Raw genomic sequence first — 17,090 nt, forward strand, 5'->3', positions numbered from 1 at the left:
ACAAAAAAGTGCACTGAATGAGGCACCTTCCTCTGAATCTAGGGTTATATTCCACTTGTAGATAGTGCCATCACTGTTGTTTAATGCATCTGAAACCAGTAAGATTTGCAATGCATCAGAAGAAAGGACTTGACTTACACGGCTTGGTGACTACCAACATCACCATCACAAACAGATGAAATGCAACAGAACAGTAAAAATGCAACTGCAAACCTGTCTCGTGTGCTACTGAAGAGATGGATTGACCCAGTGGGGATTAACCACTACATTTTGAAAGGCAGGCTGCTGTTCCTCTTAATAAAAAACAATCCAAAACAATGTGATTTCTGTCACCTAAGCAACTACCCTTGCCATGGCAAGCAACCATGTGCATCCCCAGGTGCCCTGTTAAATCACAAACCATGAGCTGCAAAATTCATTGTATCTCCAGAACTCCTCTATGACCTCAGTGCACAGTTCTGTTAAGCTAACACATTTCCTTTAAACCCAAAATACCTTATTTCAGGCTTGTGTTTTCTAAGCATGTCCTTCCTTTCAGGAAAGCAAAGGAAGAGGACACAGTGTATGCCCTGTTGTCCCGATACTTTCAGAGAGTGAAGGATGGCTGAAATATCTTGAAATTAGCAAGTCAATATTCAGAAATACCACCAGCAGTGCCTCAATGTCCTCCAAGCCTAGAGAACAGAAAAGACAGGCCATTATTGTGACTTCCACTGTTCAGTTTCAGGTGTCCACAGTTTCCTGGAGCAAGCAACAATTGAGTCTCCACCAGTATTATACAGTAATTTAGAAATACAAAGGCAAACAATATTCACCTTGTTTGTTCTGTTAGGACAGACTTAGCAAAAGCTTGCTAGGTTTTATGGAGATCAAAGTCATGGATGGCATGACTTGTAGGATACAAAATATGTAGATTAGAAGATCATGTAAATTAAAGCTACTGGGATTACGTACTCTTTGGGTAACTTTTTAAAGACTGTTTTTCTGCACAGTAAATTTCAGGACACTTTTGCAGTAGCAAATGCAAACATGGTGGTAAGACTGACGAAACTTCTGTTTGAGGTCTGCAAAATCTACTGCCTTCTAAAGAAAATGTGTATATGTACGTATATACTTCAAAATTCCCAGTCTCCTATTCTTCTTTAGGTGTTCAGTCTGTTATCTGGTAGCTTATGAGTGAATCATTATTTCAGTAGCACAGCTCAGGTAAGCCTGAACTCCTCCCCATCTTCTTGTGCTTTTCCTCACTGGCAGAGCATTGGAAACTGAAAAGTCCTTGACTTAGGGTAAGCACTACTTGGCAATAAGAACATTGGTGTGTTATCAACATTATTTTCATAATAAATCGAAAACAGAGCACTGTACCAGCTAAGATTATCTCAGCTGAAACCAGGACAGTATAATGAGACTCTTAATCTCAGGCTTGTGGGTTTGAGCCCCACACTGAGCTCCACTTGGCCTTGTTGGTCTTCACACATACTTTGCTTGATGCAAGGACTTCGTATCTTGTCACTCATCCTCACTCAATATTGCCCTCTCTCAATCTTTCCACTAGTCCAGCAGGAAGAGAATTTGGAGTGATCTAAAGTTCATGTTCACTGGGCAGTATATAGCGATTGCTAACCATTCCATGGTCCACTTTCCTAAAATCTTCTGGAAAGCACAGATTTTGATACCATGAAGCAACTGCCAAAGCAATCCCAAGTAAGAAAATACAGCTTATGTGAACAGTAGGGGGAGAAAATGGGAAAAAAAACCCCCAACAAAACCAACACAAAACCCTCACAAAACCAACCAGACAAGAGAAAGATTCTTCTGTCCAAAGATAAACTTGTCTCAAATTACACTTACTTTAAGAATATGGTTCCTCACTCCATTTACAGATGCATCTATTGATGCAAATCTATATGTTTAGTATAGTACGCAAATTGAATGAATTCCGGAAGCTAGGAAGCTAACAGACAGTATGGCAATTTCAGTTATCCTGAACTTACAGTACTAAGCTTTCAAATAAAGTACTAGAACACCTTAGTGGAAAAATAGTTTGAATGTTATCTAAAGGAAAAAAAAAAGCAGCGCCTATGCTGCTTGCTTTGTTACTGTCCATCAATCTTTTCTAATGTGACATCACTATTTCCAAAAATAACTGTTCCCAAGAAATATACTGGTTTCTACTGGAGAAGAAAATTGTCATGAGACCACTTCTGGCAACCTTATTTAAAAAGCAATCTGAAATAGAAAACTTGAGAAATCCATTTTCAAGTGTCAGATAGGCCCCCAGAGGATAGAGTTATGGTTCTTATAGTTTCAAGGAAAGGATAATCACCACAGCCTTCATAAAGCTCATATGGAGTTCACAGCCCAGAAGGTGAGCGATACCAAGGGCTCAAAGCCTCTTGCACAGGGCTTCCATGGCTGCACTGATAGCCAACAGGGTGATGGATGTGCTCGAGGGTTGCAAATTACCCTTGCCACACTGGCCTCACTGCGGGTGCCCTCTGCTGCTTCCATCTTGATCCTTGTAACCAGGGCTCACAAGAGAGGCATTAGAAAGCTGGCATCAGCTGTCTACTGCAGGTACTTGTTTCAAGGCTTTCTAATTCTCCATCAGGACTGTGGAATTGAAATAGAAATTTCAATTTTCAGTAGAAATCTCACAAGATATTATCAAATAGCTTCCTCTAAAATCACAGTGTTTTTGTCTCACCTCAATGAGTGCCCCTCACTGTGCACTATTTACATGGAGACACCACATCACAGATGTGAAACTAAACCTAACGGATAATAGTACAAATCTGACCACATTGCAGTTGTAAAAATACGCAAAGATTCTGTCTATAAGGTCTTCATTTTGTACATTTTAGCAATGTAAATGAGACTTGCAGCCATTAAACATTTACGACTATACTTGCTTCCAAAAAATTGTGAATTTATGACAATATGGGAAACATGTTGATGTTGTGCATTAGTTTTATTCTATATATAAATGTCTTGAGCAAATAAAAAGTCAAGGTAGTATAAATTACTGAAAGAAACACTCTAGTAAATAATTACAGAGCATATTAATACACAAAACTGTAGGAAAAAAATTTGAGTATTTGGTCACATATTGGTAAAATTTATTTTAAAAGCAGAAACAAAACTGATACATGTGTCCACACACACAACACACATAACACACATTTCGCATGTAAGTATCAATATCTTACATTTCAGTTTCTCAAATTTTGTTACCACAGCAGTATTTAGCTTTATTTTTTTAATAAAGACTTCCATTAATTTATTTTTGTAAGTGTTAAATCAAAAGGGTAATACATTTCTAGAAACTGAAGCTGTTAAAAAAATCATATATGTATAAGTCTGCAAAAATAAAGCCTTTATGCCAAAAAATTGAAGTGGAAACACAGCTAAAGAGCAAGATTGAGATTGCACACAAACTTCTGTGGTGTCCCCCCTCTTCCACTTAATATTGTGTTTGTCTGAAGTGAAAATAACTAAATCCTGAGAATAATCCAACTGAACCATGTGACGCTATTAGAATACAACAGAAGTATTCCCATGCTGACAGTCACATACAAATTGTTTCATCCTTACACTAAATTAGCAAACTTGGAATATTCCTCTCCACCCATTCCAAACTTATATTCTTAAGACTGATTTTCTTTTCCCCCACTCCAGCATACTCTTTAAAAATCTTAATAATTGCATTTTGATTAATATGGTAGATGTTTATTTGTGCAACTCATTGCCCTAAGGGGCATATGGCAAAGATTTCTAATGTCAAAGTGCTGAATATATAACATTGCGTTGTTTTAACATCTACTGAAATCATTTGATAATACCATGTTATGAAAGTCTGAGAGCGTAACAGAAAACCATCAAGTACTGCTTCTTCAAAAAACCTTTGAATGGAGGTTTTATCCTTGCTGTAAAAAAAAAAAAGCGGCATAATGATATACCCTTACACAATATACCAATGGTTGGCTCCAATGTAAGAGGAAAAACATTTAAATAGGAATATATCCAACTGTAATCCTTGTTGCATATGTATCACTTGTGATTTATTTAATGCAAAATTGACATATTGCATGGAAGTATTATAGAAGTCCTTAAAAATCTGGGGTTTCTTTAGTTTTCAAGATGGTATTTTAGTATTATTAAGATTAAAAACAACTGGAGCTTATCTGCATAGTGGTTGATTCAGTTTTCCATCAAAACTGGATGACTGGATTAGTGCAAAACTTTCACTGTGCAATTTTTGTGTGTTTTAGTTGACAATACAATATTCAGCTCTACTTTTGCAACTGAATTTATTACCTATGCCAAACTTGGTTAACAAAACAAAGAAAACAACACATAAGAAAACTTTCAGACAATCCAAATAGCATTGTTTGTATAAAAAGTATTTATCTTAAACTTTCCTTTCTACTTCCCCCCCCCCCCCCTCAGATTGCCAGAAATATGAAATATGCATCTGGTAACGTAATCCCTAGTAAAAAGTATTGCTACTTAAGAGAAAGGTAAGAGTCAAACATACTCTATTTGTATGCATTTGATTATCAGCTTTCTAATGCTTTCTAGTTATTGTTTTATTGGTAGCAGGTATATGTGATCTCTCAAACTTTCAAATAATTTTATAAAAAGTTAGAAAAATATACTCAATATTTTTTGCATAACTTTCCTATATTCTCCCTAACATACATGAATCTTACAAAATGTTTTAGAATAATTTATTAGCTGTAAAAATACCAATGACTCTGCAGCAGCTGGAGAAAGGTCTTGGTGAGAATGTACAATCCTGTATTATAAGATCTTGGAAGATATTTTTCTTCAGGTTTACAGCTATGTATTTTCACAAGTAAACCCAATAAATATTCAATACCATGTTCATATGAGCATCCATGGACACCTAGACCTTTCTTGATTTCATGCTAAATTCTGAAGAAGAGCTGGTGATGAGAAAAGTAAATGACAGTCCGATCCACTAAGTACGACAGAATGAACTCCATGTTTAATTGTAACCAAGTTATTTTGTAACAAGCTGATAAGTGTGTGATTTTTAAAATTTTCCTTCAAAAGCAAAAAATATTTCCGAAATAATATTTTGATTATGTTTTATAAATGCTATTTATGATCCAGTTAAGCAATGACATCATGAGTATCACTGTTGGGTCTTTGGCGTATAGTCAGCGGGGGAAGAGGCTTTCCATAGAAATCTGTACATAAAATAGAGAAAAAACCCCACATTAATCTGTCATTTATTATCTCTTTTGCTTAAAGGATGTTTAAATAAGGTAAATTCTTGCTTTCTTAATGAAATCAAGGTGGCCTACAAGTTTAGAGCTAATTCCTACCAGCAACTTTCAGACATAGTGCTAATTAATGTCTGGAGGTGTACTGGCCAAAACGGGGATTAATTACATTTTGTTATACATGCATCAGCATTTGCAAAATCAAGCCCAAAGGTGATCTGTAAACATTCCTAAAAATAGGAAATAAGACATCCAAAGTGTCTAAGTAACAACTGAAGAAATGAAGTACCAAAATTTGAACGTTGCTGTAGTCAAGTCTGCATTGCAATAAAGTTTTAAGTGACAGTAACGCTATGCAGCATCCAAAATTTAGGGACCATTCATACATGGCATCTGTCTGGAAAGCCACAGTAACTTTCCGAAAGAACTATATTAAGAATTTTCAGATAAAAGTGCAATGTTTCCTTTTCTCAATAAAGGAGTTTAAAGTAGTAAAATTGTTCAAGACAAAGTTATTAAACACACCAGAAGAGAATAACAAGTATTCTCATACATTTGCAATTGATCTAAGAGTAAAAAAACCCCAACATGCAGACTGGTACATGCAAGCATTTCACAATCAAAATAATATAATGAAAGATGATAAGAGGAAACAGGTAGAAATCAAGAAAAAATAAAAGCAGCTTTTTGAAGCATTCAAATCTCAATTTTGTTTATACAAACAACCTCTTCCTCAACAAAGCCTTGATGGTCTGCCAACACAGAATTGCAAAGCAAATGATTATAGTGTAAATGAAAACCTGTACAAGGGATGTTTTATTAGTCAGTTTCTTCAGGCCTGGCTTTAGGACTGGCAGACAATTTTACCTCCTATAACGAGAGAGGTTTATCATTCTTGCAAATATATCCTCCAGTGACAATAAATAGACACTCATTACCCAGTGTTGTGCTAAAATCATTACCATGACTGGAAAAATTGCAGTCTTTAGTGAAAATAAGTGTATAATTAAAGATATATGTAATTGACTCCACTGCCTGTTAATTCTCCCTAAACTTCCAACATAATGTTCTCTGCTAAGAACGATACAAAAACGACTTAATATATATACTAAATAGCCTGCTTACCAACACTTGAATTTTTCAGTTTGCAAATTAAATCACTAAGACAGATTTATGTCTCTGAAAACACCTAGCATTAAAACCCAGACCTTTGGGGGACAAAAATATCTACTGGGCATCCTACTGGAATTGAGTTTTTTCATCATGGTCTACATGAAGGTAGATGCTCATTTGCCCTGTATGCAAAGACTTTCCAACCACTTGGCCAGTAACTGTTTGTCAAAGCAAATTCTTCAACAGAATGCAGTATAGCCATAGAAAAAAGTGCACTTCAGCGAATCTAAAAAAAAACCCCACTCCAAGTTTCCTCTGATCTCAATGGTTATACCACTGGTCAAGAAATCACTTCCCTTTTCCATCATCAGATTCCAAAATATTTCAATTATTATCCTTATTTTACAAATAGACTACATTAACACAGATCTTAAATTTAACTCACGCATCTGTGAGTAGGGAACTTAGCTTAAGTGGGTTTTTTTTCCTCTTTGTCCCACTCATGCTCTTGCTACAAAATGTAATGCCTCCCTTAGGCACAGATCAAAATTGAGTACCACCTCTTCCCTTTCTTCCCCTCCCTACCTCTTCATCTGGCTTTTCTTTCTTGCCGCCTTCTCTCTATATGCCTTTAAAAAAGAAGAGCAAGATGGTTTTATGATTAAGACTACAAACTACATTTTATGCACATGAATTACGTTCCTGCAAAAAATAAATATCTAAGTTTTAGAGATCTTAATTCCCCTTAGGCATCTTTTGATTCTTTGGCAGAGAAGCTCCATGTTCTGAAACTTCACAACTTCAGCAGATATGTCCACATGGTGCTGTACTACACGATCATAGTGCAATCAATTCAAGCCAGGGTTAAGCTCAAGGACCACTACAGCCACACTGAGCTCCTTTCTCTGTGAGTTCCTCAATTAATGTTCTATTTGTTCAATTTGTGTAAGTGTTCCCATGCTTTAGTTTGGTTATCCTCCTCTCATATTCCTCCAGATGTCTCCATATTCACTTGGCTTTTCAAAATTTGAAAAATAAAAATGAAAGAAAAATGAAGAAATTATCATCCAAAAATGAGAAAAAGATGGAATATGAGCATATAAAAAACAATAAGCATGTAAAAAACTCTCTTGCATGGTCTTCCAAAACCAGAAAATCGTTATTATTGAAGAGAGAAATCATGAATCTGCCTACTACACCTTAACATTTCCAGTTATTAAACTTATTTCTCCTACCAGGTTGTGAACTTTCAGGGACACTGCCTCTTCAGGTAAAGCAGCAGAGTCCAAGCTTTATCACTGACACCTGCCCTGGCAGACCAATAACCTAGTTTTCAGCTGGAAGTCTCACTACTTTCGCAAATTTATGTTGGGCTTTTCATCATAGCTGGGATCTGCAGTCCCTCATTTGGAATAGCTATCATAATGCATTTAATTCAGAGGTGCCCACATGTCTTTAGCTTTCCTTCTCTTAAGAAAACACCCCCAAATCAATGACAAAATTCTTACAGACTATGCTTCTAAAACCATATGGAAATCATAGCGTTGGGTAGAAGAAATTTTGGGCTATCTCAAGAGGCAACACAAAGAGTCAGCTTACACGCAGCAAATTCATCCGGATGTGGAGCTATGGTTCACAGAACTACAAAAATACATGGAGCACATTTGGGTTCAGCATTGTGAAGCGATTAGCACTTCCAGATCAGATCATAAGATCAGTGTGGAAACAAACAGGCAGCTTAGTGCAGGATCAGCCTGGATGTGGAAAAGCCACTATGGATGCCAAATTAATAAGCCCTGCTGCATCTCTGCAGTATCTCATACTTTTTCCAGTATCCAAGTAAATCAACTCCTGCCCTCATTGCATCAGATAACGATGAACTGTCTACATAAGGACAATGGAAATACACTTTGAAATTTTCATTTTGAATGCAATGCGTGTTTGGACTCAAAGTAACTGGCCCTGTTGCTTTTTGCTGTATGGCACATTATAACATTTAGGTAAATGCTGCTGTGCAAATCACTTCAGATCATTAATAGGTTCTGACAGCTGTGCCACTTTAAACTCTATATGTGAATCTTTATGAGAGAACCCTTTTTAGTGAAAAAATAAATAAGACTTGAAAAATCAAAAAGATGCTTTCTACTAAGAAAAAAAAAAGGTTAGCTTTTGGTCAATGAAAATTGGCATTAAGAAATAAGAAAAAAAAAGAGAAGAAGAATGAAATGAATGTAAAGTGAATAAACAAAGGAGAATGCTTCAAAAAAGTACAAAACCCAAAACATTTTCAATTACCAGCATGATGTGTTTCACCAAGGGGCTCAAGTTTTCGAAGTCTATTAAGTTTGGGAGTTCCCCAGCCAACTAAAGGAAAACAAAGACAGTCAAAACATGCCACGACTGCACTTGATTCTGACAAAATGTATGCAAGCCGGTTCTCTTTGGGAGAAATGAAAGCATTTAGAAATTACAAAAGTATGTAATATATTGTATATATGGTGAATAATGATTAAATACTTTAAAAATAAACTGATTCACCCTTAAAAATCCTGATATTTTTAATCACTTTTTCATCAGTGAGTAGTCAAGTTTCTGACTTTTTTTTATTGTGAAAACAACAACATCCTCCTCCATGGAGTAGATCAAATCAATATTGCTGAAAGTTTATAGCATGAAGTGAAAAACTGCATCAAAAATTTCCTAGAGAGTAAGGTATAGTAGCAGATCTCTGAAGACCATTTCATTTTCATCATGCACATGTGAGTATTTTAAAGGATTAATAACCACAAATTGAGACATTGATTATTGTTTGTTAGTATACTTACCTGGTGGAAGAGCTGGTGGTGGTGTTGGATTTTTGGGAACAGTGTCCTCTGTATTAACAGGTTCTACTCTGTGGCCCCTTTTTAATTTTGGTTTTTTACTTTTTTTCTTGCTGTTATCTGTACCAAACAGAAATAAACCATTACATATCATATATTATATTTATAGAGTATCTTAGATCATCTTCTAATACAGTTGCTGCGATGAGATACATCAGCATTTTCAGTCCAAATTTATACACAATGACACATGTAAAATTTATACAACATTTCATAGAATCATAGAATAGCAAGGGTTGGAAAGGACCTTAAGATCATCTAGTTCCAACCCCCCTGCCATGGGCAGGGACAGCTCGCACTAAACCACGTGGCCCAAGGCTCTGTCCAACCTGGCCTTGAACACTGCCAGGGATGGAGCATCCACAACCTCCCTGGGCAACCCATTCCAGTGCCTCACCACCCTCACTGTAAAGAACTTCTTCCTTATTTTGATATAGAAAATAAACTGTAAGCATAAAATATATGCAAACTCTATGCTTTCATAAAGAAATTTGAATCAGCTTGGTACTGACAGAAAGTCATAATCATCATATTTGATTATGATGAAAATGAACCTAGTTTCAGCTACAGTATCAGTCACACCAACCACCACACACTTTTTCAAAGTAGATTTTCTAATACAATAACCTAATGGTGCATTTTTATGTTTTCAATAGATTAAACTGATGTATGGTATCATGAAAAATAATACAGACAGATGGAGGAACTATGTGAAAAATAACATTAAATGACACATTAAAAAGAAGCAGTTCACCTGAGTCAAGGCATTCTGAGGCTTGTTGCTCATTCTCTTCTTCATGCTGCAAAAGCTGTGTAGTTGTAGAATTGCAAGTTTCTAATCTACTATCATTTGTGTTTTGGCTACTGCTACTTGATAAATGATGGTCATCCATTTGTTCCTGTTCTGTTTGAGATTTCGAGACAGTTGTAGCCTTTTCAGTCTCCAACCTTTGCCGCTTCTTTTCCTTTTCAATTTGTTTTTCATTCTAACAAAAAGTATAAGAATTTTTTTAACAACTTGTAATGCTGTAAACTGACTAATAAGACAGGAAGACTATTTTAAAAATCAAAATATTCCTAAAATAATTTTCTTTTCTGTCCCACATCTAAAAAAAAAAAGGATTAGCAGCAAAAGAAATTATCTTTAGGTTTATAGACTTTTCTTGCTTTCTTTTTGGCCATATGACAAAAATAAAAGCTAGCTACGTAAAAAACATCAACATTCCTGAGCAGAAAGTTAGAAGCCTCATAATTTCTTCCTCTTTTATTAACATGTTGGATTATGTTTTTAGTTAAAACAAAATACGCATGCACAGTGCTTAAGTATGCAGAAATTGCTACCATGATTTGGACAAACACCAATTGTGTCATACAGACTCAATGATAAGCTGTTTCATAGGTTCGATATCACCAAACCACTGTCTCTGCAGTACTTGTAGCTATACCTTTCTTTTCTTACTCTGTATATTACTATAAAGTGTATTACTGTGCATGTAGCTGACTTTACAAGATATATGGATATGGCTGCTTTTGTCCTCAAGAGAAGCAAATGTTTGAACTACTTACTGGAAGAATTTCTGAGAGTTTAAGTGTTTCTTGAGATTACCTTATCTCAAGTCAACGGAATAAAAAAATACAGTGCAGTAAATAAGAACTATCTGAACCCAGAAACACATATTAAGGATATTTTGTATATTAATATACTTTTCATATTTCAGAGCTAAGAAAATGCCTCAATTGCCTCAGTTTTCAACAGAAAACAGGTTATGCTCAGAAATCTAAATAGTTGAAGTAGTCAGGGAGATTTTATATGACTCATTACATCACTAAAACACTTTACAAGAAATTAATAGACCTTGAGTATTTTCCACCCCTGAATATCCATTAGTTTTATTAGGAAATGTGTTCAGTCAGCTGTTTACAATACCTTTGTTTTACTGTGTCTACAGAACTTTTTGTCACCAAATCAGTAACAGGGGATTTTCTTAACATGAAAACATTGATTCAATGCACATTAAAAAAATAAATAAACGAATGCTGTGCAAGCAAACTCAGAACAATTCTTTTAAGTAAACTGTTTTTCTTATTACCTCTCAGACATTTGTTAGTGGTAGGTCTAAAACGATCCAGATTTCCACATATTCTCATACCTCAGAGATTACAGCAGATATAGGCTGGAAGGGGTTTTCAGAGTTCCCAGGCTCAGGGTCTTCCTCATCAGGTACACTTCTTCCTTCTTCTTTTTCCCTTTATCATTGTTTTTGGGTTTGTGTTATTGTCATTTTAGTGTTTTGGGGTTTTTTGGGGCGAGGGGGGAGTGTGGAGAAAGAGGGGACATGAACAAAGAATTATGAAGAAGCCAGCCTATGTATTTTACATAATAGAGAACATTTATTAGGTTGTCTAACTCATCCTCCAACTTATGCCAGCTGATTTTCACAATACGCTTCTGTATTGTGAAAAGCATTCTACAGAAATCACAATGGCAGGCTAACATCAATAAAGCACAAGTATGTGTAACAGCAGAGGTAGAAACACATGCTGCCGTGTGCCAGAAAGTTCAATCAGCACTTTGGGAAGTAGAAGCAGTTTCTGAGGACAGGATATATGACAGAATACATCTGTAACTGGAAGGTTTTGATTGTTCAACAGTATACTGAAATTTTCAGATTGGTAATCTTTTATAACAATTGTTTCATGGTTTTCAGTTGTTTGGGGTATTTTTGGTTTGCTTTCTTTTTGTTAAAATCTATGTGGTGGGAAACCAGACTAAAACCTATTCTATTTTTAAAACACCTCCATAATTTCTCATAATTCTAGATTCTAATAAGCAGAAGAGACAACTTGTACCAGACTGTTCAGTTTATGTAGTAACAGTTGAGGAACCATATTTGCTAGAAGAATTCAATATGTTCAGTAAGCTTTAAATCCTTGATAGCTTGGTTCCCATAAGCTCTATGCACAGGAATGAATGAAGTATCTTAGAGAAAGGGAAGAAGGGGAGGTAGGAGAAATTGCAGAAAGAATACCTTTCTTCTCGTATCCTTCTCACTCGCTCAGCTCTTTCTAGTTTCTTTTGTTCTTCATATGCTTTTTGTTCTGTAGTGTCTCTTTGGATGCGCTCATTTAAGGCATCAAAATCTTTTGCTATGATATGTAGAAGCCAATATAAACCCTTTTTTATTGATTTATCAATTTTTTTCCCACAGCCCATGATGGCTGAACAAGGTTCCTGTAAATATAAGGAGAAGAAAATTATTTGCAATTCAAATCGCACTCCTTGACTAAAACCAAGAAATCAGATGAACAATTATTGTTTAGTGTGAAGCCCGCAAAACACTGAGAAGTATGGAAAATGAATTTGCGTTTAGGTATTCTATAAATTTATGTGCTTTTTTTGCCAAATACAAATCATATTAGTTCTACCAATTTCCATTATTTCCAGTCCCATTTCAAAAACAGTAGAGTACTGCACAGAAAAACATTTGCATGTCTATCTCTAGACATATATATAAACTTGTTATATATACACAGCTGTTACATATACGCATCCTATGTGTATATATATATGCATATTTTCACACCTGTTTCCCTACACATCCACATCTATGCATCTATATAGAAATATAATTTATCAACGCCAAATATGTATGTTCTGTTTTGCTGATGATTTATAAATAGTCCATGTTATATTTATCTAGTGAAATGGAAAAAATGAGATGCAAGAGCATCAGCTTAGCTTCAGCTCATGAAAGAAATGTTCAACTTGTTCATAGGCACATAGAGGATAAATAAAATCCAGTGTGAATGTTTCAGAAAAACTGTGAAACCAATTCAGGTTTTTTAGGTCAGAACAGGTATTGTGGACAGAGGTGAAGCAAAATATTATGCATCCTGATTGGAGTAAAACTATTGTCGTGATATTCATGGTTTAATATTTTGTGGGGAAATTTAGAGATCCAGAAGAAAACTAATCAAAAGAATAAGAGCAAACAAAAGGTTTTTTGGTCCTTGCCTAATTTTATTTAAATCTTCTTTCACAACACCCCTGTTTAAATTCACCCCATGAGTCATCATATTGAAATAACTTGGGACCATGTTTACCTTTAATGAGCCTAGTAAAGAAGCTGCCCATTTGAGTAAGTAAGACTCTCAGCTGCTTTCAGCCAAAATGACTTAGAGCATGTGATCCAGTTTCTTTGTCGATTATACCCAAGATGTAAATGGAGAACAACAACAACATTTTACTGGAACATGTCATAAATTAAGAAAATCTAAGTACTGGAAAATACACTAGAATCTTTCAGGTCTTTTATATTGATAATGCTTTGCAAGAAAATATTTTTGTCACAGAAGTCCCTTGGGAAAAAAATGGCAAACTCAAAAGTTTTGTTTTTATGATTGCTACATAAGCATAATGCAAAGTCCACTGACTGAAGAAAAGCACTCAGAGCGTTATGACATAATGAACATAGCTGTGCCCTGCTATAACTCAACTTTCTAGAGAAAAAAATAGCAATATGTATTACCCTATGAATTTTGCAACTCTCCTTAGGGAATTAAAAGTCTTTTTAAAATTTTAAAACCCCAATACCAGCTGGAATAGTTTTGCAAAACTGCCTTCTAATTTTGATTAATAACAGCAAAACTCTCATCATCTTTTAAAATGTTTCTTATTGCGATTAGAAAAAGATCATTAAAGTAAAGCCAACAAATAATTACTAACAAACCGGTTGATTAAAGAAAGGAGGCTTAAAGAAAACTTCAGGGACTACGAATTTGGATAAATTATTTGAAATATTGACCAATATTAAACAGCTTTCATACAGATCCTCCCATCCCTTTTTTATTATTTTGGGTTTTTTTTTTTTTCAATGTGACTGTGAACACTACATCTGAAATGTAGGTATTTATTTTAGGACAAATATAGAGCAACTAGCTCTAACACTGTTCTTTGGTGACTATTGTGCTGGGAATAAGATGCCCTAGGAATCAGATTAAGTTCGTACTCTTTGCCAGATGGTGACTCAGACTAAATGATGGTTTTAGCTATGAAAATGAGACAAATATCATAGCTGAACAATGATCCTTCCTGAACGCCAACACAGGCAAATTCCATTTCCTGCTTCTTTTTAAAAAGGTGGAATACTAAACTTTTTGTCCAATTAAAGAGGTTTGAAACCACATCAGTAACTAAGTATTCTTACATTTTCAAATTCTTACAGTTTCAAAATGGACCAGCAGGTACACTTTTAGGATCCCTGTTCTAAAGATTTCTTCAACAGATCCAGAAGCAGAGCAACAAGGTGAGCAGAGAGTTGCTTGCAGAGCAGATATATGTACTGTATCTTTGCTGGGATTGCAGGGTTTTAGTTTCAGTTTTATGCTCTGTGGCATATTGCCCTACCTTATTGCAAGATTTACATATATATTAGAAAATGAATCATCTTAAAATATACTTACAATTTGACATAGACACTTGTGTTCATTGACAAGCTTTTCCAGAGATAAGGACTCGATTACATCTGCTTCTGACAGAGCTCCTTCTCTGTCCTGTTTATTTGCCAGCCTAAAGAAAAGATCAAAAGAAACACTTTGCACCCTGACACGAAACAGATTCTCAGATTTCCAATAGCTAAGTTTTTGAGAAAAGCAAAAAGAAGGGGAAAAAGGAGAAAGTAATGAGAAAATGCCTTGTTTCACCTTTAATTCTTAATTGTTCTTTCTACTTAATAAACATGTTAGTCGATACACTATTTTCAGCCAATTAGTCCATGCACTATTTTCAGCTGATACTAACATTAAATAAAAGATACCTAATTATTAATAGACAAAGCAATTATATTTTACAGCTAAGAAGATGATGTAAAAGACCGTACCGTTCTACATCTAAAGCTACACAGTACAATCTGCTGGAGTCTACAGACTAAAAGTCAGAACTTAGCAACTTCCCAAACCATGCACAATTCCTCCCATAATACTGCTTCATGATCATCTTGGGTCTGCCTACTATCCGAAATTTCTCTCTGATGCCGAACAATTTGATATGTAACGTGTAACCATTTGAACCTGCTCTTCACAAGTAAAACAAAGCTCAGAGGGAGAAACTTGCACAAATGGATGTTGTAAACGTACTTTATTATTTAATATTAAATAGAGAGAAGCAAGAAAAAAAAGTTGAACGAAACACATAGCTTACAAAATAATCATTCTGTAAGATAAAATGCCATCATTGTCTTATTTCTTATAGATACAGTAGCAAAGAAGACTCCAGAAGATAAACATCTTAAGTTCTGGGGGAACTGTTGATCAGATTTTTTTTCCATATACTCTGTAACTGCAACCAACACCATAGCCACAAATGTGTATTTTTTTAACAGGCACAAACCAGATCTGATTTACCACTCAAAGAACGTTACTCATTATTTCATACTTTAATATGAACATACACCCTGAAGCAGAGGCTGTTATGTTCCTTTCAACACTCTTATCAATAACTACTACAAAGATAAAAGGACTGTCCAGAATCATAAAAAACCCAAATGCTTAAGTTCTTCACCTCCGCAAACTCTTGGTGATACCATATTCTAACCACAGAAATGAAAGTTACTTCCTTTTATCAAGACTAACTTTTTAATGTTTCACTGAAAACTCCTCCATATATTAAATAAAACTGGAAAAGCTTCTGATCTAAAGCCCTAAAACGTACATGACAAACTACATGTATGAAAAAGCAAGAGTAACTGCTAAAACCTGTATGGAACCACCTCTCACAGAAAGGCAAAATATTTTCCCTTATGGGGATTTTTCTCAGCCATCCAAGTAATTGTTTTCATGAAACTCACAGGACTTGATTGTCCTCAAGACCTCAATTTCTTGATTAAAATGGATTTAAACTGGTCAACATTGAAAAAGGTAGGATGCATTACAAGGTAAGTTTACCTAAGTATTTAGGAATGTGTTAGCCAAGCAGATGTATTCCCTAAGAAGAAACTTAGAAAAGTAAACTTGCAGTCATGTTGGTCAATGACTTTCAGAGTTCACTTACAAGCAAATTTTAATAACAAATGGAGAAACTTAGATACAAATCCAAAATATGTATTTTAAACAAACAAAAATGACAAAAACACACATAGGAAGTATTTCCTGTTTCTTGAGGGTCTGAGAGGTCAAGTCATAAAAGAGTTGTTCCCTTCTTCCGTAAAATCTCTTTGTGACAATAGGACATATAGTCTTTCCTCTTCTGTTACCTGCTTTTAACTAAAAGTGAGTATGGTAAAACTCTAGAGATTATGAAAAGATATTAAATGATATTTTACAAGCAACAGAACTACTCCTGTTTGAAGTTACTATTTTTCAGCATGAAAAGTGGTACTGTTTGCTTTTAATCAGTGTACACCATTTTGGAAAATAAGCATACAATGCAACCTTATTTTGCACCTTCTACAACAGTAATAATCCAAGCTAAGTGGAAAAGCTGTAAAGAGGAGTATTCCATAGCATTAGGGAATCTGAAAATTGCACTTGCTTCTCTCTAATAAAGGAATTCCACTAGATGAAGGTTGTTCTGAAATTTAGCAACCCTTCCATTACATGAGAACTCTGATTCAACTTTCTGGATAAAATCACAAATATTTGGCTTCTACGAACACAATAGCAGATGGTTTTGGAACCAGACATCATAGCCTTTATTCTGAAATCTCAAGTCATCATTATTAACTCAAATGGCTCTCCTCTCTGCCCCTCCTTTGATAATTCATTCCCACTTCTCAACAAAAAGAGTATTTCTACAGTACTTTGTATGATTCAGTGCAGAGATTCCCTAACTGTTGTTCAATGCATA

General features: G+C 35.1%; 1 protein-coding gene across 7 annotated transcripts in view; it reads right to left on the reverse strand.

The window, feature by feature from the left end:
- Positions 1-4,137: 4,137 nt before the first annotated feature.
- The window catches only part of ARL13B (ADP ribosylation factor like GTPase 13B), a 43,384-nt gene continuing 30,431 nt past the window's right edge, over positions 4,138-17,090 (reverse strand). For 4 of the 7 annotated variants that reach the window (XM_030471482.1, XM_030471477.1, XM_030471480.2 and 1 more), the window contains 7 exons: positions 14,711-14,816; positions 12,277-12,479; positions 11,398-11,494; positions 10,002-10,233; positions 9,191-9,307; positions 8,661-8,729; positions 4,138-5,216 (listed from right to left, as the gene is read on the reverse strand). In XM_030471482.1, the coding sequence (XP_030327342.1) occupies positions 5,140-5,216; positions 8,661-8,729; positions 9,191-9,307; positions 10,002-10,233; positions 11,398-11,494; positions 12,277-12,479; positions 14,711-14,816 (901 nt within the window). In that variant the 3' untranslated portion in view covers positions 4,138-5,139. Of the gene's footprint in view, positions 5,217-6,950; positions 6,995-8,660; positions 8,730-9,190; positions 9,308-10,001; positions 10,234-11,397; positions 11,495-12,276; positions 12,480-14,710; positions 14,817-17,090 lie in introns of all 7 variants that reach the window. The other 3 variants (XM_030471478.2, XM_030471483.2, XM_030471479.2) reach the window with 3 other exon arrangements.

Source organism: Strigops habroptila, chromosome 2 (assembly GCF_004027225.2).
Source record: "Strigops habroptila isolate Jane chromosome 2, bStrHab1.2.pri, whole genome shotgun sequence".
In the NCBI taxonomy this organism is placed as follows: domain Eukaryota; kingdom Metazoa; phylum Chordata; class Aves; order Psittaciformes; family Psittacidae; genus Strigops; species Strigops habroptila.